Below are 22,372 nucleotides of genomic sequence, written 5' to 3'. Positions count from 1 at the left end.
AGATGTACATCTAGGCAATGTGTATACATAAATTCCGCAAGTCATTTCAATCGCGTGCGGAGGAAGGAAGTGTGAACTGTTGACTTACAAAAATGTATATATATGTATACATCTTCAGTGTTCAGAAGTACCGGTACATGTATGTATATGCCCACATATGTGCAATTGCACTTATGCAAATAAGCTACCGTTCAGCACTGTGTTCATTCAGATGTTTAGAAATTATGAATCTTGGTCTGAAACTGAAAGTGTTGCAACACAAATTGGGCACAGCATGTACACGTGTACATTGTACCTGTAGTTGTGCGTAAAAAATGTATCAGTATGCCAAACCTCGGATATCAGGCTGAACAATTGTACAAGCACGTTTCACCTTGAACCTTACTCTTTGCACCGGCAGTTACAAAAGAACTACACTATGGAACCTCTCCTGTGGTGTTGTGTGGCATAATATCGCTTCCTTTATTGGGCCCTCCCATTGTGTACTGCAAACAAGAGGATATGACCTGATAAGGTCATCGGCTACAGTGTACATGTACATGACACCTGTACGTGGGTGGGTCTTGTGGCTGTATGACCACAGAGCTGGGTCCTAGCTCTATGGCAGGACCATGCATGGTGGTTTTTCACAATCACCACTTTTCGTGCAATGTGTACACAGTACACCTATCATTGTACAGAAACTCCAATTACCAGTCACTGACCCTGTTAGTTGCATTTTGAAATGAAATGGAATCAGAATGTGGCTTCAATTTGTACATTGTTGTGCACTTAAACATGTTATGCAAATTACATGTAAATACGTGTACATAATCATGTACATATGTACATGTACATATGCATACACATGTGAGTCATTCTAAAAAGTTTGGGTCACATTCTTTAATGCTGTCTAGATCTCCAAGAGTGGTTTGAAGCAAAGTACCTGCCAAAAAATTTAAAAAAATTGTTTGAAGTCTATTTTAATGATACTTGAATGGCAAATTACATGTAATGTAGGTCAGATGTAACAGGGACACAAAAATGTCACACTTTTAGATCCCACATTTATCTGCTCCGTTCACACGTACCCCCTCACCGGCAAAGGAAGTACAGTTGGGGGTGACCGACCGACGCCATCTTGCCTGACTGCAATTCATTTGCCGCGAAGCACAGCCACTGCGTGTACAAAAGTACAAATCCCCTGGTGTACGTGCGTCACACACAAGGAACGGTGCGCGTCAACCATGTCGTTGCAAGGTAAAAGTGGCGCATGGAGCTCATGGACTGACAAGTAGAACTGTACATGTTAAAAAAAATATTGAAACTATTAAAAGGGAAAAAATAGCATCTGAATACATACATGTGTAAATTTTGAAGTTAATACATGTGCAGGCACTGGTATGCATGTACATTGTAGGGTACAGTACATGTACTGTCTGTATACAGTAAGTACAGTTTGTATATTACTAATGTGGATTAAGTAGTTTTGAATATTTGTGTTTTGTAACTTGTAAGCAATTAGAAGCCCTGAAAGAGAAACAAATTTCTGCCAACCACAAAATGTTTCGGATTGTTCATAATAATATTGAGCCACTGTCTGACAACAGGAAGGCCAAATTGACAGCTTGATACATTGTACATGAAGATGTACAAGGAAATTATAATTATGTATGGAATTCTATTTTGTACATGTATGAAGGTAAAAAAATACATACGTATATATTGTCTTGCATCGCCATTGGAAAGCCGTTAAAATCATGGCATGAATATTTATATTTGGTCAATGCTTTTTTTTTTTTTTTTATACATTGTAACTTCAAGGCCTGCTAAGTGTATGTTGAATTACCAGCAGAGAATTACTACCGGTAACTCCATACACCATCCTCGATTCAAAAGGCCAAGAAATGAAGGAGAAAATTAATCCTGCGCACAATAGCAAACATCAAAATTAGATTACATGTATTGTCATGGCAACTGCAGAAGGGTAGACAGCCATGTCTAAAAATGGGTTCGTCCTTCAAGACGAAGTGATGGATTTTTTTCTCTCGAAAAATTTGCAATCAAGTTTTAATACATGGGTGTGTATTTATTCATAAATAATTTGTAATTATTTGTATCATAAAGAAGTAACATCACACCAATGGTCATTATTAATTTGCTTGACGCTATTTTATTTTCTTTCTGTGCAGGGAGACATCACAAACACCCATAAAATTCTAGTAGTCACAATGCACGACATTGGCTATAACCGTAAGTACTGACAGTTTAAAGAAATTAATGTGCCTTCAGCTTCTACATCCCCCCACCCCCATCCCTTCATCCCCATCCCCTCCCCCCCCCCCCCAACAAACCCCCTCATATGATTCTGATTAATGGTGCACATAATTGCCGACCTTACTCTCAGTCACACAACTTTAAAGGGGAAGGTCGATCAATTTCCGGCAGCAATTTGTCTTGAGTTCGGGACTGCTGCAGAGAAAAACATAAGCCAGGTTGATTAATTAAAGGTGAAATTGATTCATCTTTAGTGCCCGACTTCATTTTCTTTATGAAAAGCAGTCCAGTATCGTGTACGTGTAGTTTGAAGAAAATTCTTGTGTGATATTTCCAACCACCCCTTTAAGGTTATTGGCAACACAGGTTCAAATTGATTTCAAATTAACCGCACCACTTGACCCGAGTATCTGCATGTAAAAAGACAGCACTTGAAATAATGAATAACTTAACATGCACCGTGTACCTGTGTATCTGCACAGATTGTAAACGTGCCTCGCTGCTAAATGCTAAATTGTTTCATGCAGTCAGGCCATATTTAAATCGCAATCAATTCTGTCTTTCAGTTTTTCTGTTCTCCATCAGCAAAGTTATGAGTAAAGAGTAGCATTATTAATAAGCTTGAGGTTTTTTTTTAAAAAATTCCTGGGTATTACTATTTTCCCTTTGGGGGTGAGGATTACACCCCACCCCCTAACTCCAGCTTTGATAAACAATTGAGTTGTTTTAAACTTCGGTTTTGACATTTGTTTGCTTTGTCTTCATCCCTGGCTTCAAAATCATTTCGAGGCCTGTAAATGTGTCCAAAACAGAATGGAGATATTCGAAACTTGGCCTAAAATTAAACGTACAGGATTTGATGTTCCTGAATCAGAAATATGGATGAAACCAGAGTCGACAAACTTGTGGCCCTCAAGTCTGAGACGAAGCTGTGGTTTTGAAGGGGGGGGGGGGAACGGGTAATGACTAACAGCAACCTTTGAGAGACCCTTTAAGGATGTAATAATCCAGTGCATCCTCCGTATTCTCTGGGGAGTAGAGAAGAAGATTCTTCCCTGGCCTGGGCAATAATGACCTTGAGTGGATTCCTGCCCCCCCCCCCCCATGGCACAGTTGATTGAACAACAGCATTTCTCCATTGAAGGGAGCCTCTTGTGTGTGCAGTTATCACGTGCTCAGATTCGTAGACAAAAACTTGTGGAGTGCTCAAACCTTATTGTCAATTTTCGCATTTTCAGGAAGTTCGTGGCTCAAATCTCAATCCAGACAAATGAATATTTGTTTTCGAATAGTAAATCTTTTATTACAAAACTGTAAACAAAAATGCATCCATGTCATTTGAAAATGGCAGTTGCAAATGTCTATAAAATCCTGCATTAGAACAGCCTTAAGTGCAGTCTGACATTTGGGAAATTTGGAAATCTGGCATTTTGACGAACTGCCCTGTACTTTAAGGTAGACAGATAAATTGCCAAGTGCTACGGAAGTTGACTGGCCTCTTAAAACACCTGCTGTGTCATAATCTGTCTAAATGGGCATTTCTGGAAATGGTGTGAATTTGTTATGATATTGTAAATTTTAGTAATACCCATTCAAGGCTGACGTACATGTACAATCCTAAATGTAGATTGACATTATTTGTAAACTTTGGAAATATGGCATGTTGTACAACTGCCACGTACTTTAACTTAGACAGATAAATTTCCACTAAAGAAATTCATGGTCCTTTCAAAACACCTGTTGTGTAATATTAATCTGTCTAAATTGGCATTTTTGGAAATGGCATGAATTTGTCAAGATTTTGTGAATTTAAGTAATACCTGTTTCAGACTGGTGTTGCAGTGTCGCGCCATACCAAAAAGCATTAGGGAAGACTTTAGACTCAAATAGACCCTTGTTTCAGACAGATGAATTTGACGTCTTAAATTGCCATTGATTAGAGTCGTGTCTGCAATTAAGATGCTCTGGAGTCTTTCGGATTACAACAGTCTATCTTTAGATGAATTTGCACTTTAAATCACTTTCAATTTTTCAAATGTTGAGCTTCCATGTACTTTATTCAATTTTGGAGTGCTACAGGTAGTTTGAAACTGGTCGTAAATGAACTTTGTACAAAAAAAATTACTGAAAGACACGTGCACTACTATCGTGCTGCAAATCAACCGTCTGTTTTCTGCTTTCATAAACCAATGATTGCTTTTGTTGATATCTTGAAAATTAATCATAGTTGTGCATGTTTTTTTTTTAACTTGGCTTTTAATACAATTTAAGAAAACAACTCAATTATTTAGAAAAGCACAGTTTAGGTACAGGTACAGCCATGAACATGTACATATATACATGTACAGATGTAGAAATTAATGCACGTGCCTCCGTAACCGACAACCCGTCTCACAATGTTTCATCCCAAATCTGAACCCTCAAGCGTCAGAAGCTAGACACGTTTGTTTTGCGTGGCCATTTTTTTTTTTGTAATTTATAATGCCAACCGTATCTATAGCTGCATTAATGAACCATGGCAGATTTTGTTTAATGCAATTGACTCTGGGGGATTTTGATGACCCTACATTGTATGGCCCTTGGCTTCATACTCGGAGGACAGGTGCTACTGAATCAAGTAGGCCACGCGTATGAAATATGCAATGGCCTAACTAGGGGAGAGGGAAAGGGGGGGGTGGGTCTTCGCAACTGCTCTGGAATCAAACCGGAGCTTTGGCAGCCCCAGACTGATTCATACTTTTGGACAATAACCACGACATTGATAGATCACCGATCTTCCTTTGTGATTCCAGAGCAGTTGCGAATTCAGAATCAGTGAGGCATACCGTAGTCGTTGGAGCAGACTATCGGACTTAATTTACCGGTTAACCTTCCCCTTCCCTCCCCCACCCTTTAAAAAAAGAAAGATTTCAGAATGAGAGAGCGAGCTGTGGTCTACCTATTTGGAGTAGAATCTATTGTAATCCGGCCAACAAAATCAGAAGCCATTTTTTGAGGCGGTGCCATGCTCACGCGCATGCCGGACGTGTTTATAAAGACGAGGCGCGTGCGTTTTGTTAACACTGTTGGTGGAAGGATCCCAGAGTGTGCGCAAATTACCTGAAAGCGACTCACGCGAGTGTGTTGCTACCACAGTTCCACCTCAGAAAACGGCTCTCGCCGATTTAGTCTATATCACACCAAATTACCAGTTAATTCCTCTGTCCCCCCCCCCCATCCCCAGCCAGCTACCACGCCCATCCCTTATCCCCTGTCCATGCCCCACCCCACCCAAAAAAACAATTAATTAAAAAAAATAATTAAAAAACAGATATACAATGTAAAGTAAGGATGAAAAGTGAAGAATATTTCAACGTAAAAGTTAGTTGCCTTGTCAGCAGAATTTTTTTTTACCTCATACATTCAGTAGTTGTTTTTTTTATCACTGATGTCTGCTGTGTGCAATACTTCAGAAGGTCATCATCTTATTAACGACACGTGTAAATACTCACGAGATAATGGTTGCGAAGCTACAATCACAATAATCTGGCTGAGCTTTACCTGACAAATTATTGCACGTACGCAGTAATGAGCTCCTCTACCACATAATCATTTCTTTCTGCCGTGTGTCCATGCTGACGTGCAGCTTTTGTGATAGGGACAACGACGTAATTTGCCCAGGAACTTGTGCGGGGTCGTGTTCATGTAATTTGATTTTTTTGCAGTGGGTTGTTTTTCACTTACAAGGAACATTTACATGGCTCGTGTAATGTAAACCACTTTCCCTGGCTCCGTTATTACAGTATACTTGCTAAACTGAAGGGGACCGTTTTTTGGTTAGTGACGTACGGTGTGCAGCGTGTGTGTAATGTTATGTTATTTTCACTGTATAATGTTAATGCACATCTTTGCTAATTGCTATTTTCATAACTCTTAATCTTGCTAGAGTCGCTTCAATCATCCATAGATGCATTAATCAATTTGAAAGGAATATCTGAAAATTAAATGGCAACAACGTAAGCGATTACCCCCTCCCTCTCCCCCCCCCCCCTCCCCTTCCAGGACAGCGATTGGCCGACAATTGGATGGGGCTTAAACCGGCGGGCAAATCATGCATGGTGTCCGTTGGGGTTTAACGGCCCATTAGTCACCGTGCATGCGACAGTGGGGTCATCAGGTCGGGCAAGCCCATGTCACGTCATGCATATGGGCACAGGATGTCGTTAAGATGTGCCTTGGATATATTGAGCAAGCCGTCCCCGACTCCCCGTCGGTCTTGGCCCCCCCCCCCCCCCCCCCTTCTCGCTCCGTCTCTCTATCTCTGTCCAGCCATCATGTCGCTGTACATAAATCGAATCTGCTGTAATTAGAGTTATCACTCCCACTGAGGACGAGAAGGCATGAACCCCCCAAAAAACAGGATGAATATCAGTCCGAAAACACCTACCCACTGCTTGAAGGCAGGGTTTCTGTGCTGTGCATGCACAGTGCTAAGGTTAATTTACCCTATTGACCCTGCATACTACACTTAAGAATTCGAGATCTCATGCAAAGCTAGTACATGTAAGGTGAAGAACAAGTCCAAGAAAAGGTCCCCTTTTTGTGTCCCGTGCATAACGCCATGTTTTTTGGATTTACCGTACATGTACATGTACATAATCATCGCACAGACTAATAACATAAAAATTCTTGTGGATATTCTCCTTCCAGATGCCCAACAGTAAAATAAAAAAAACAACTGAAATCCATAAATATCTTCGAGGGATAAAGTTTCGTTAGGACATACATGTACAGCATGCGCGAATTCTTTGACTTGCCCTTGGCCTAATTTCATGGCACTGCTAATTAGCACGCAATTTCATGCTAACAGAGGCTCCGCATATTTCAAGGAGACAGCAAGCAGTGAGCACAGCAAAACGCACGCTTACCGGTACCTCAGAGAAAAAATTTTGCTTAACTTGATGTAACATATTGTAACAATGGCAATCTTTATGTGCAACCGTTCGCACATCCATCCACGCTGTGGAATAGTGCTGAAGGTTAGTACAACGTTTCTGTTAACTGCTAAGCAGCGCCATAAAATTGGGCCCTGAACAAAAATTATACTCCATTTTTAGTATGGACACATACATGTACCTACATGTACATTATTATAAACCAGTACCCTTGTACACAAATATTAGGCCTTGTAAAAGAAAAATTGATATTTATATCTCAGAGAACTGATAATTGATTATGTACATTAGGCAACATCTGGAGGCTGTTTATTTGGTACTCTAGAGATAGACTGTACAATGCCACCTGGCCTTCAGTTTTGCTACATGCAGTCTTTATTGTTTTGAGTACAGTGTAGTGCTGTATAGAGTCGCATAAATTATACAAATTATATTGAAAACAAGGTTGACCTCAAAACAACATACTGGTATTTTATAGGTTCTGAGTGTAAACGTGTTTCAAAGAAATTGGTCATCAATATATAGTGCTGGATAGGGGTTTTAAACATAGCTAAATTGGTACATGTCACACACGCTATCGTACATGTACATGTATGCATGGACATGTAACTCAAATTTTATCTTCACGAAACTGCAGTTTCTAGTTTGCATCAGGGGAATTTAAGTTTTGACCACTCAAGCACAGGATCGGCTGGCTTGTAACAGATTTGTACCAGCTAGCCAGACATGGCAATCTCAGTAGTCAAGTGGTCAAGACTTGTGCACTAACAAGCAAGAGGTTGGGGTTTGACCCGTCCTGGGCAAACTTGTGAAATATCCTCACAAGATCCAACATGGGTAGCCATGAATACAGTCACATTGCATATGAAATTGTATTAGCGAAGGGAACAATCACATAATAATAACAGTTGTGCCAAATTATTCTACCTGAAGATGTATTAAATTTGGGTTTATGTTTTTCTCTTCTACTTTCTCAGATACGGCATGGGTCAAGTTTCTGAATTCCAAGAGCATGGACAACTTTGCCAGTAGAGCTAGTTTTATTCACATCAACGCCCCCGGGCAGCACGACAAGGCAGAGACCCTACCGGAGGGGTGAGTTTGTCAAAAAAACGCTCTCTAGCTCTCTTCCCAAAATTGCAGAGTTCCTCAATTAAGATGCCTCTCCATAAGGACTAATGTGGCGCCACACTTAAGAGTATGTCGCATGAGGTCTTAATTTGAGTGCAAAACCACCTGCGCTCACCTCAGTTATTGGCTTCTAATTATGGTCGTTGGATCAGTCCATTTGCGTTGTCTGGTTGTGCGTAGTTGGGATAATAGTTTATACTGGGCCTGGTATACAATGGACACTAAACGGACTGAAAAAGAGTACTGAAAAAGAGTACTGAAAAAAAAAACATTAATCATAGAGTTGTATGTATTTTTTTTCAAGTCCAGTGTTTGTGTTACACGTACTATCAAGCTTTACATACATGTAAGTGTTGGGCATTGGGTCGGATTGACCAGGCCAAACCAACCCCATACATTATAGATGTACATGTAAACCGAATCCGAACCAAAACCAATCTGATCCCCTTAAAACCGATCCGACCCGACAAAAATCTAACCCGAAACCAAACCAACCCGAAAAAAACCCCGAATTTTTGGCTTGGGCAACTGTGTCCGCTTTGTGTGCCTGAACTTACCCGCGTCGCGTGAAAATCGTTGTCTCTCAGTAACTGAATCATACCGTACTGTACTAACAACATGACCTACTGGTCGGCCTACATGTTACAGACTGTGCGTGATAGACGGCAAACCACATTTGGTCCTACCGGGCACAGTGACTCCTGCAATAAATACTGCACTGTGTGAATTTCCAAAGTGTTTCAGGTTTATTTTGGTTTATTTGGGGGTTTTCCAAAATGGCTTAACCAACCCGACCCGACCTGAAAATCGCAAACGCAGAACTGCAACAGACCCGACCCAACTGAAATGATGGAAAAACCGACCCAACGCGAAGTCAGTTTCGGGTCAGGTCGTTTTTCGGTTTCAGGTCGGGTCGGTTTCGGTTTTGGGTCGGGTTTGCACAACATTACTTTACGTTCAGTTATGAGTTAAGAATTGAAAGTAAAAGTATTTTTTTTTGGCAATGTCTACCCACAGATACAACTTTCCAAGCATGAAGCAGATTGCAGAAGATCTACCGGAAGTTTTAAAGAGCCTTGGGTAAGTGACAACACAGAGAAAAATCCTGGACACAATGTCCCCCCCCCCTTCAGAAATGAACCCCTTGATATGGACTCCCTGCACATACAGTAGATGGCCCTGTGTGACCAACCGATAACACAATGAAGTGAATTGGACACACACAAAATAAAGTCTGTCACCAATATGGCACACCAGGCCAGCATTTATCTGCAGTTTCCTTGACTGAGAACATTTCTATTCCCCCTGGATGGGGTGCCAGTCCATGGCAGGTTACACCCCAGCTAATGCCGGTACCCATCTATACTCCTAGGTGGAGAGAGGCCAGCAGTGGAGGCCAAATGACCAGCAGCTGGATTCGGACCCCTGACCCTCTGATCATGAGTCACGAACCCTAACCACTAGGCCACGCTCACCCTGTGGTGATGTGGAGAACACACTCCTAAGTTTTATCTTAATGCACACAAACTCATGCTGTCCTCACATGGATATGGCAGTAATATGCGTTAATTTGGCTGTCATCTCTCTGTCATCACTGAGAGGGTCGGGACCATTATTTCAATTTGTTTCCTTTTCTTTTCAGGATTGAAGACACCCGAGAGTTTATCGGCGTTGGAGAAGGAGCAGGGGCAACCATCATGGTCCGGTTTGCAGTAAGTCCTTTTGTCGTATCTAGTAGTGATTGAGAGTCAGCTTTACTTGCTTAGTGTTCTTGATTTGGTAATTGGATAAAATGATAACGACATGGACAACATACTATGTTTACATGCGCAGTTTCTTATTGGAGATTGGTGGCTTTCATCCCTACAGGCACCGAGCTCATCGTGTTCCTTTTTCTAATTTCGTATTTGAAGACATTTTTTGACAAGTTGAAAACCAACTTTTTTTGAATTATTATTTATTACAAAGTAAAACAAATTGAGGATTTTTAAAAATTATTTTGTCCTGTTTCAGGCTTTGGCAGGCAAGAGACTGTTGGGACTCATCCTTCTGGAGTGCACGTCCGGCTCGGCGGGATTCTTGGAGTGGGCTGAGGGGAAGGTAACTACCGAGAAAAATCCCCTTATCTCCTTTTCTTGTTTACCCTCGGTGACGGATTCACCAACCCCTTCAATCAATCATTTGGTTTCATTAAGGATTCCAACGTGACAAACCGCTATGCTGTTAATTTACAACAAGCGGCTGACCCCCGCCCATACAAAAAAAATGCATTGCTACACTTGGAATGTGTTCAGATGTAAACAAGCTACTCACCCTCGGTAAAAAAATTTGCAAATGGAACCGGGGAGATACAGTGAAACGTGAGGAATCTGACCCGAATCTCGTCCAAGCGATAAATGATGTGGATTAATAGACTGACTTAATATTAAGAATCTCTAAAGCAAATAACACTTACAAATGTTCTTTAAAAAAAAAACGGATTTGTTTTTTTTTAGTTTTGTAGTCCTTATACTGGGAAATCAAATTCAACAAAATCGGGTGCTTATTTGTCAGAGGGTTTTTTTGGTCAAGTCCAAAAAGACAAATCACTGAAGTCTTTTTCTGTTTGGTTTTTGAGTTATCAAAAGGGTGCTTAATCCGGGGCATTTCCCCTTCCAGAAGATAACCAAGATAAAATACAAGAGAGTAATTCCACCAAAAACTAATATATCAAGTACGAGGGCATGTACACGTGTGTATATCCTTGCAGATGAGTTTAACATTAAAATGACAATCTACTGCAATTTAAGGCGACCGTGAATCTAAGAACACTTCACATCAGCTCCTCATCCTCCTCCTCCACGTCCTCCTGTAATCATCAAGAAATGATGCAATTAATTACAGACAATCGTAAGGCAATGCTCAGGTGTTCATTAATTGTCAATCGGTTCTTCAATCAATTACTCAGTCTGCCAGACTCCCTGCTGCCTTTCTGTCAGCGTACACCTTGGTTACCTGCAGGGGGTGTTGCCGTCACGGATGGTTGGGGGGGGGGGTTTAATGACAGGCCGTTATCTGGAATGTTTCCTCGTTCATCCTTGTTTAATTGCCTTTCTTCACAGTTTGCCTCGTGGAAACTAGACAAGCTTCACAAAATGAATCCCTCCACGGAAAAATACCTGCTGTGGCACCACTATGGCGGGGTAAGTTCAAACAATGCGACAGTGATTCTAAATAGGCCGTAATTAATGCATCTATCATTAGATCTTAGTGTACAAAAAAAAGGTATTTAAGCAGATAAGGTGACACATACAAAAAATTAATGTGTATACTTTCTGCATGGTGTTAACTAGAAATTTCATATAAGAAAGTTTGCACATGATGCGAAGTTGCTTTTTTCCTTGAAGTGTTATTTGTCATTTTTTGCATGATGAAACATGTAAAACGATTTGTAATGTAACTTTACATGTAATTAAAAAAAAAATTATTTCCTGTGCATTGTTCTTTCCTGCAAAACAAAATTTTACAAAATCTACTTGAGTGCACTAGCTGTCTTAAAACTATGTGCATCCATTCTCCTGTCAAGAAGAGTGGAAGAAAAAATAACCAGATATGATAGTTTTCTTTGGATGCAACGCGAGTCTCATGAGAGAGATAAATATGAAATGGAGACATGTCATTACCACTATCGGCCACCCTGATACATTTATGTATGCTGTTATGCATTGCCTATGTGGACAGCCACATCAACTCATCCATTCGCTGTTTAAGTCGGTCCCAGCAGGCATCACATTCCTTTGCCCAGTTTGACGGACATGTTTGGTACAGACGATACTTATTTATGGCCACATTAAAGATTATTGCCATTGAGGGAATTATGATTATTAAAGGGGGCGGGACATTTTATGTTTCCGGGTATTCTACATGTATGACATGTTTGGCATTGAGCAGTGTTTGTATTTTGAGTTTTATTGCATATTTAGTGATTGCCGTTTATTTGTTGATCTGTTTTTTTTATATGGATATTTTCACATTTCAATCTTATTTCTTTATTTCTGTAATGCATTAATTTCACTTTTAAGTTTCCTATTGAGCATTCCACTGGAATGTTCCTCCTTTTTATTAAAATCTGAAGCTGATTGTATTGTAATTGCTAAAGAACTGGAAATGTCTACATACCGGTACATGTCTTTCAACCATGCCATCCCATAAATATAAGGGTCATTCCATGACAACTCAACAAATGGTGCACACCATCACCTCTTGGATTTTTTTCTTTTTTGGTGTACTGAAAGATACTTAGGAGAAATGCAAATTCTGAAAATTTGGGGTCTCTACGACTTTTCGTTCTTGCGCAACAGCATTTTGAAATTTGAGGTGGGCGGGGCCAAAAGCGCGTCACGTCACGAAATTCAATGTTTAAAGGGCCATATATTTAAAACTATACCCCCCAGACATTTCAAACTTGGTAATCTGGGCTATTTTTTGCTGTAGATTTCAAATATTTAAACAGAAAGAAAGTAGCTTGTTTCATTTTTAAGTTAAAGGGGCCCCAAAATGGCCCAAAACTCATCTGGACCAATGTTCGGGGGGGGTGTAAGTCAAAAATTGAAAATATTTTTTTCACCAAATTTTTTGCCTGTAATAGCCCCCAATCGAAACTACTTTCATGTAAAATCTTACACTTATATTAACTTCATTGAATGAGATATAGCCCTTGCAAAAGGCAAATTGTTCATTTTTACGATAACTTGACCCCCCCAAAAACCAACGTCAGACATTCCGCACCAAATTTTGCTTCACATATGTTTGAGGTTGGTCCTTAGTGAAGTCCTCTGAAAAGTTTCATGTTGGTGTCTAAATGTCTTCAGTAGATAGCTGGGCTTTATAATGAGTCTATATCTTACGGTGCTGGTTCCGTAACAAGTACACGTACATAGAATAAAACAGCAGTTGGTACGTAAAGAATAAGTTGGGTATGAAACTTAGCTTACATTTGTACATGTAGACAGTTGATATAATTGTTTACAGTTTCACAGGTGAAATTATGCATTCCTTGTGATGTAGTTTTGATGAAGTTGAATGAGTTGCATGATGGTTGGCTCACTAAGTTTGTATTGCCTTCCACCGCTATGTAGAAGTTCTGGTGTTGGTATACGCAACACAACACATCAACAAATGGAATGTTACATTTATCCTCTCTTTGTGGCCAATAGAGAGTATTTGTTGATTCCGTCCTGTACATGAAGCAGACATACACATCCTCATGAAGTTGTGATACATCTTCTACAATAGCAATGTACCAAACATCATCATAGACCACACAAACATATTTTCCTGGGTTGAGGTCAGCTGCAACAATTGGTGCATGATGAGTTTGAGCATACATGCAACTCCTTGGATGAACTAGGTTTCCCCTTATCCATAATGAAAACTAAGATCAATCAGGTTAAAACCATAGACCCTCTACTCAAACTGAATCACTTCTCTTTGGTTCAGGTTAGTGCTATACTATGTTGTGCAAGTGAGAACTGGTTAATTACTACATACATGGCATGCATGCTGTGTGATGAGCACATGGAAAGAATTAGACTCTCAAGTCATTTAACCTAATTTGCATATAATGCACACATAGGTCTACAAGCAACTGTTTATTGAGCAGGAAATGGGTAGTCTTGACCCAAGTCTTTCAACAGTCGGGGGATTTTGTTGTGCTGGTTCCGTAAAATACAAGTACATGTACATGCACATGTATGTTACGGAACCTGCAGCATCATAAGATATAGACTCTTTATAAAGCCCAGCTATCCACTGAAGAAATTTAGACACCAACATGAAACTTTTCAGAGGACTTCACTAAGGACCAACCTCAAACATATGTGAAGCAAAATTTGGTGCGGAATGTCTGACGTTGGTTTTTGGGGGGGTCAAGTTGTCGTAAAAATAAACAATTTGCTTTTTGCAAGGGCTATATTTCATTCAATGAAGTTAATATAAGTGTAAGATTTTACATGAAAGTAGTTTTAATTGGGGGCTATTACAGGCAAAAAATTTGGTGAAAAAAATATTTTCAATTTTTGACTTACACCCCCCCCGAACATTGGTCCAGATGAGTTTTGGGCCATTTTGGGGCCCCTCTAACTTAAAAATGAAACAAGCTACTTTCTTTCTGTTTAAATATTTGAAATCTACAGCAAAAAGTAGCCCAGATTACTAAGTTTGAAATGTCTGGGGGGTATAGTTTTAAATATATGGCCCTTTAAACATTGAATTTCGTGACGTGACGCACTTTTGGCCCCGCCCAGCTCAAATTTCAAAATGCTGTTGCGCAAGAACGAAAAGTCGTAGTGACCCCAAATTTTCAGAATTTGCATTTCTCCTAAGTATCTTTCAGTGCACCAAAAAAGAAAAAAATCCAAGAGGTGATGGTGTGCACCATTTGTTGAGTTGGCATGGAATGACCCATAACAGAAAAATACTGGTACAAAACCAGCACCAAAGACTTCCACAGTGCATATTCATACAGATTCTACACATGGCGTACAGCTTTCCATTCAAAGTCATCAGCCATTCTTGCTAGTTCATGTACAAGTAAATAAGTATTTCCTTACAAAAGCGTCAGACAGATTTTGTCTTCCTGTGGTGAAGGAAATACGACACTGAAGTAGCAGACATCCTTTGGTCTTTGACTGCACCTTCTGAAATTACTTCCAGGGTACTTCCTGCGAATGTTGTTTTTACCCCAACTCTCTTGGTACATTGTATGTATATTTTTGAAATCGCCCTAAAACCCTCAAATATACATCATTGTGCAATGAGCATTCGTGGGACACTCTTTGTAAAGTCTTAAACCTTGACTTCCTTCACAAGTCTATCACAAGTCAATCCCAACTCCATCACAAGTCCATCACAAGTCAATCCCAACTCCAACACAAGTCAATCCCAAGTCCATCACAAGTCAATCACAAGTCATCACAAGTCAATCCCAAGTCCATCACAAGTCAATCACAAGTCATCACAAGTCAATCCCAAGTCCATCACAAGTCAATCACAAGTCAATCCCAACTCCAACACAAGTCAATCCCAAGTCCATCACAAGTCAATCACAAGTCATCACAAGTCAATCCCAAGTCCATCACAAGTCAATCAAAAGTCAATCCTAAGTACATCTCAAGTCGATCACAAGTCATCACAAGTCCATCACAAGTCAATCACAAGTCCAGTCACAAGCTGTTCAAATAACTGTAACAGAAGCATTCCTTTGTCATTGTTCATCCCCTGTTACTTGTGACTGGGCTTGTGAAAGGACTTACGATTTACTCCCTTGACTGGACTTCTGACGATCTCATGATGAACTGGACTACAACACTGCCATTGAAGTTTTTAGAACTGAGACAATTACAAGGGAGACGGCAGGAGTTAGTTTGTTGAAGATGTATCATCTATTGTTTTTGGTTTGTGGTCACAGAGGAAGGGAAGTGAAGAAGCGGTGAAGGAATTCCATGCAAGTCTTTACGATCGTCTGAACGCCCACAACCTATCTCTCTTCATCAATGTCTTCCAAAGGTCAGTCCTAAAGACTTAGGATTTGAATAACTAGGCAAAGATAGGCCTTCCATTCCGATGCATATCGGTACAGATTATTTTTTTAAGCTTCAAAGCCACTTCAGATTCAATTGTGAAATTGCGAAGTGCATGTGATTTCAAACTAAGTTTTGCCCTTCACCGACGTATATTCTCACTGTATACTCAGTGTGTTACCTCCCGAGTGAAAGTTGGAAAAAAATCACTCGGGTGGGACTCGAACCCACGACCTCCTGCTTTCTAGTGCAGACGTCTGCAAGACGATGGACTTGCATATGATTTCACAAAATCTTAGTAGCCAAATTTTTCAAGATTGAATTGTTTTAAAGCTCTTTGCTAATTCACTGCAAGAATACCCGCCTTGACTTCAAGAAATTCAAGAAATACTTTTTCACTTTGTATGAGTCGGACTTTACGGCCATCATAAATCTAGCGGGACATTTGTGGGACAACAAAGATAAAAAAAAAAGTTAGTGGGAATGATTTAAATCATGTGCATTTTCTGAATACAAATATTCATATTCCTTCATGTGAATATTCACAAACCCATAGCAACCACCTAAGTGTGGACGCTCAAGGGTCCTCTCTATTTTCTTTACCACTGAAGAGGTACTTTACAGTCTTCAAATGTTCCTTATTTTTGTAAAAAAAAAAGTTTGGTCGTTTCGTTTTATCTTGTAGTCGTACCGACATCAGCCACTTACTCAAGAATCTGCAATGTCCAACGTTGATCGTGACGGGCCACGACTCGCCTCACGTCGGCGAAGTGGTGAGTATCGACATTCAATCTTCCAAGTAAATTTTGTCATGCCTGTTATTTTGTCATGCCCGAGTCATCAGATTCTAATCCCGAGCCCCCTTGAAATGTTCAAAAAGTCTTTTCTTGAATTATAGGATCCATTCTTCTTCAATCTTTGAACCCATAAATTGAAGCCACATTCTTCATCCATTTGGCAGAGATGGTAAACTTGCGCCAGTTTATATTTCAGTTTCAGCTTTAAATACACATTGCTGAGCTGAATGTTGAACTTGACGACCTCTATTTTTTGGGGTCAAACAGCCATTTGTTTAGATTTTGCCCAAAGGTTACCAAAGTCATCATCTGTTATCTCCCAATTTCGCAGGAGAAAGTATTCAACTTGTTACCCAAGGGCAACAAGACGCTCCTGAAAGCGGAAGATGTGGGCGGCGACATCAAAGAAGAAACTGTGAGTATCACCGAGGCAATGGGCCTATATAGAGGGCGCTCTTCATACCTTCTTACCATATACTAGGATGTTCTGTGATGTCTTTTACCTAATTTCTGAGAGAGTTAAATACTGAACACAAATTAAGTGGGTTTTTTTTTTCATCATAAAGTCCTGATCCCTTTTTCTTAATATTAAATAAGGGAATAAATATGTGCTTGGCCGTTTTCAGACAAGTACATTTAAAACCGGCTAGGGCCATGAACGCTTTGGATCGGGCCATTATCCACGACCAGGCCTGGTTTTAAACATAGTTGTTTAATACCGCTAAACACATATTTATTCCCATTCATTAATACCTTATGGACAAAAAATCAAGACAGTGAAAAATTTGCAATTTTCGAACGAGTTTGTTTAACAATTTGACCTGATGTTTTGTGAAACCACCCCTCTTGCCATAGCTATGGTATGTGCCTCTTGCACGAAGTGCTCAAAATCTCCTTTTATGGAGATTGGCTCACGCGGCACGTACTGCGCGATGTGGCGGGGAACACAGCGGTGCAAGAATAAAGTGTTTAAAACCAGCCGGTGTTTTATCAGCGGTTTAAAACCACCCACGTGACAGGTTCTCGACCAATAGGAATGGGGAAACTGTCTTATGTATTTCAAGGTTGATATAAAATGAAGAAATAGTCTCTTCCACAAAAGAGGCATGTGTTAGTCTTTATGCCCAAACTCATGCAACATTTTTTTGTTCTTTCATTCTGTGCAGCCTGAAAAACTAGCTGAGAGCATGCAGTACTTCATCCAAGGGATTGGTGGACGTAAGTATAAAAACAGCTTCCTACCGGGGGTAACTTTGCTAAAACAAAATACTCTAAAACGTAAGACATTGGGATGACCGTAGGTCTGTTTGTGATATCCGGCATCTAACACTATCAATTGTAAATTGTAACCTAATTAGACTTGTTTCCGGAATACTCAGAAATTCCTAATTCCTAATTTACTAATTCTCAAATAACAATGGAATAAAGACATTTCTTTAAAAAACATGTGTATGCCTTCCTTTTTTAACTAACATTAGCTTGATGAGGAAAATGTAAAATTCCAGCTAAGAGTATTTTCTGGACTTAAACGGAGCTCACTATTTTAAGTCGGTGGACGAAGTAATTTGTGGGTTTGCTTTCAGATAGTAAGCGGTACAGATCCCATGCGGAACCTTTCACAAAAATGTGTTCTTTCAGCCAAATATTCCGTTATCACTAATCTATTTCTCCTCCCCCTTTTCTTCTGTTCTCTCCCCCACCCCCCACGCCCCCATCCCCCACAAAAAAAATACAAATAAAAACACCATGTTTTTGCATGGCTCACATTCCTTATTTTGTTTATTTCCGTCCACGCTCGCCGATGAAACTTCCCCACCCTTTTCATGGCCTTCCAATTATTTCCTTCACAAAATTGGCATTCCGCAAATGATTACCTAAACTATATTTTGTCACGTTTTAATAATGTATTGATTTGTTGGTGCCTTTTTGAAAATAAATGTTTTGCAATTAATCTTTTTGTCTATTTTTATTTTCACATATTTTTTTTTCTTCACATTTGTCCATCTTATTTTTCTTTATTATATTCCACTTAATCCATGGACTTTCAAACCATTGACTGCTTTTGCAATTGAAATTGTTCATTTTCATTCAATATTTCATGCTCAATTTCCTGTTGTTAAATTTCTTGTTTCTTCTTTTCACATTTTTTCATCCTTTGTGACGTCTCTAACTCTGTCACCTTTGAATGACAAAACTCGCTGGCGGGTTCGAAATTACAAATCTCAAATTAAAACTACGTTGTTTACAATTTGTTTTATTACCTTGTGAAATTTAAAACGCTGGTATTAAACTATTGAATAAAAAAAAATCGCAATATCATCATGATGCATAAATTATCACCAAATCCAATAAAATTGTATTAATTTGGGCCAATTTTATGCACATGTCTCCCATTGCACCCAAACCATTTTTTTTGTTGGAATCCCTGCATTTCCCCCTCATTCTAACTTTGCCAAAACCCAGTCTCCGCAATTCCTTTGCCTCGTCTGGGACGCAAAGCCTCTCTGGGAGAAACGCCTAAAATCCCCCGCCAATGCAGTATGGATTACGGACTGTGATTGGCCCGTCTTGACCACCAGAATGCCTGCTTACCCAATTAGAATCTAGGTCTTAGGATGTACAGACTTCCTAAGGGGCCGGATGTACAAATCTAGGGTTTACTTAGGCGTCTGATGTAAATTGTACTATAAACGCCAAAACATCTTGACGTTGTAAACTTGAAGACCCGCGACGTGAAGCACGACAGTTGATACTTGTTCATTTTTTAATCTTCAATTTTCACCAAAAAAAGTACATGTATGTTACCTTGTCTCTAGTAAAAGTAATTTTAATGTCTTATTAAGCAGTACATATCCTGTAGAGAATTACATAAGTAAGAGACTTTTCCTTTAAATTTCAGTAATTTTACATTTACTTCATTTTTGATTTCAATTGCAAGTAAGGAGTGATTGTATAACTTTAGTTTTACAGAACAGCTTTCATTTATACTTATGTCAGTTTTCATTTTTTTTTTATCTGCATTTTGTTTTCTTGTGTTCCATTTCCTTAATTTCTACTCATTAATCTCATTTTAAATATATGTCATAACTTTGCCGCACTGGTTACATTTTATTCCATGTAAGTTTCTAGCACACAGTAATACAACTGCACGTTTGCATTTCATCTTAGAAAAGTCATTAATTTTAAAAATCTGATCACTTATTTTCACCAACTTTTTAGTCTCTTGGGGAAAAAAAAAAAAAAAAAAAAGGCTGCCTCTCTTTGCATGTCTACCTTGCTTTTGCAACATACTACAGAAAGAAAAACTTGACTCTTGCAAGTTTTCCAGTGATGGGGCATATATCCTCTGGAAAATTTCCTATGAAACAACTCAGCTGAAAACAAATTGTGGAAAAAAACTAGTATCATTGGAAACATTTGGTTTGATGCAAAAATGTCTCCACTAAAAAAAGGGAAAATGCGTCATTCTGGGTAAAATGTGGCATTTGATGCAAAAAAGTCTCCAAAAAAAAAGGGAAAATGCGTCATTCTGGGTAAAATGTGGCATTCTGGGTAAAAAGTGACATTCTTGGTAATGAGGGTAATCTCGGCACGACAGGGAAAGCTCAGAACGCATGTGTACAGATGATAGTTGCGGTAATATGCCACAGAATCCAACAATGGTTTTTACCAAGACTGACAACTTAAGTGCCAACTTAAAGCCCCGGGAAAATGCTGTTGTTAATTCATCACACAAAACTGATTAGGACTTCATTATATTTTCTATTTCTAATTTTTTTTTCAGGGAAATCATATCCTCGCATTTGTCCGTCTGCATCACTCATTTTGATTACTTCCAAGTCGTTCCTTTTGACTCTTTCCCCATTTTTTTTTACTCTGTCACCATTTTGCCACACCATGATTCATTGAACGCCATTTGGTTTTGTGCTTTTGTGTTGCATGCAGTACCGTCGCTCCCGCTCACCCGCTTAGGCCGAGCAGCATCCCTCGGTGAAACCCCCAAAGAGAGGCGTTCCCACAGCAAAAGCATGTCAGAAATGGACCAGCCCCACCTGGACCAGCACTTGAAGACAACCGAGCATCACCATCAAGCCGAGGTGGCCGATCAGGCCGCCCAGTGATTGCAGTTTCTCATTTTAGTTTGTCATTTTTTTTTTTACGCCATGCATATCGGCAAAAAAAACGATTCTAATCTGGGCGCCCGCCCATCACGTATCATTCTCACAAAACAGTAAAACGGGACAGTCAGCATTTTGTCCACATTCCCAACAATAAGAAGCAACAAATTTAATAACATTTAAAAAAAAAATTAAAAAATCAAAAAAAAAAAAAAATAGAACGCAAGATTGTGGTTTTGTATTTTACCTCAACTCAATGTAAGTCAGCAATCCCCGTCTGCGTCATTGTGGTTTAGAAGTGCTACACAGCAGGAAATGTTTCAAGCAAAAACTCAAGAATCGACCCTTTTTTGGGTGGAAGGGTCACCCCTCAGGGCTTGAAGAAGTGCTCCATGTCGTTTCTCCTCAAATTTATTGGATTCAGTAAGAGACCTGGAGCAATTCCCCCCCCCCCCCCATTCTCTCCAAACTTTGTTCAATGTCCAAGTTTGGTTCTATTTCAGTCTCGAAGTAGATTTTTTTGTCAACACAATATTAAGTTCTCTCTAATCTGAGTGTTTTTCCCCCAAAACTCTTCTCTCTCAAATTGAACTCAAAATACTGCAGCTTTGAAAGAAGACTACAATTTGCCAAATGTTTCCCGATGCGTAGCATTTTTAGACCACAAACCTATCAGTTCCCCGGCTGATTGATGTTAGTGACCGTTTTATTTTTTAGCTCTTAGAGAATTTTCTGCAACATTGGATGGATTCCGGTGTATCATTTACAAGTCGTTGTTTTCCCTTTTTGTTTTTGCTTGGTTATGTTTATTTTAACCCTTCAAGTTTTATTTTCTGGTAGTTACATGGTTTGGCGGCTCAGCAGAATATATTTCCGGAATGTTTTATGTTTGTGACCCTCGTGATGTGTATTCACTAACATTGACACGTTGTTTGTTGACCCTTGTAAGATCTTTCTGTATTTTTTTTTTCCAATATTTGTCAAGCACTGTCAAACAGATTTTTTTTATAGCAGAATTTTTTTTCTTTTGCCAAAAGAAATTGAGAATATTATATGAAATGATTAAAAGAGAAAATATTTTATTTGTAGAAAAACGAAAATTTATTCGTGACCTGAAATTGATCTAGTGAAATATGTCGGCACACACAAATGTGGTAGTTTTGAGTCAAATTCATTTGCCGTTTGATTGTAAGTGTTGATGTTGTTAAGGTTAAATAAATCATCAAATTGAAGGCATTTCTGTTAGCTTTTCATCCCTTTTAAGTGTTTTATCCCACATTTTCTTTTAGTAGTAAGAAAAAAGTAAAAAAAAAAAAAAATTGAGAATGTCTGTTTTCTGCAGTCGTGAAGGTTATGAGTAGATTGTGTGGCACTTTTATGTACAGCAGACAGTCAGGCAACCAGAAGTGAATTTGTATAAAGATAAATCAACTCTCATATAACAACAGTTTTGCTGTTGAAAAAATTGAATTATAAGAGAAAGGGTAGGCGATATGTGAAATTTGGTTGGAGCAATACCGTAGAATAGAGGTATGAGTTGACACGTGACACCAGCACTGTCATTTTGTTTGGGCGAA

The 22,372-nt window shown here is 39.3% G+C and overlaps 1 protein-coding gene across 2 annotated transcripts in view; it reads left to right on the top strand.

The window, feature by feature from the left end:
• The window catches only part of LOC119721018 (protein NDRG1-like), a 39,022-nt gene extending 16,923 nt beyond the window's left edge, over nt 1–22,099 (top strand). For both annotated transcript variants that reach the window (XM_038190883.1, XM_038190884.1), the window contains exons 3-13: nt 2,172–2,232; nt 8,168–8,285; nt 9,339–9,401; nt 9,964–10,033; nt 10,335–10,421; nt 11,423–11,503; nt 15,769–15,866; nt 16,566–16,653; nt 17,009–17,092; nt 17,844–17,895; nt 20,623–22,099. In XM_038190883.1, the coding sequence (XP_038046811.1) occupies nt 2,172–2,232; nt 8,168–8,285; nt 9,339–9,401; nt 9,964–10,033; nt 10,335–10,421; nt 11,423–11,503; nt 15,769–15,866; nt 16,566–16,653; nt 17,009–17,092; nt 17,844–17,895; nt 20,623–20,798 (978 nt within the window). In that variant the 3' untranslated portion in view covers nt 20,799–22,099. The remainder of the gene's footprint in view (nt 1–2,171; nt 2,233–8,167; nt 8,286–9,338; nt 9,402–9,963; nt 10,034–10,334; nt 10,422–11,422; nt 11,504–15,768; nt 15,867–16,565; nt 16,654–17,008; nt 17,093–17,843; nt 17,896–20,622) is intronic.
• Nucleotides 22,100–22,372: the final 273 nt, after the last annotated feature.

The sequence above is a fragment of the Patiria miniata genome, unplaced genomic scaffold (genome assembly GCF_015706575.1).
Source record: "Patiria miniata isolate m_02_andy unplaced genomic scaffold, ASM1570657v1 HiC_scaffold_9, whole genome shotgun sequence".
In the NCBI taxonomy this organism is placed as follows: Eukaryota; Metazoa; Echinodermata; class Asteroidea; order Valvatida; family Asterinidae; genus Patiria; species Patiria miniata.
The sequence above is the reverse complement of the archived record's forward strand: the minus strand, read 5'-3'. Positions and strand labels throughout refer to the sequence as shown.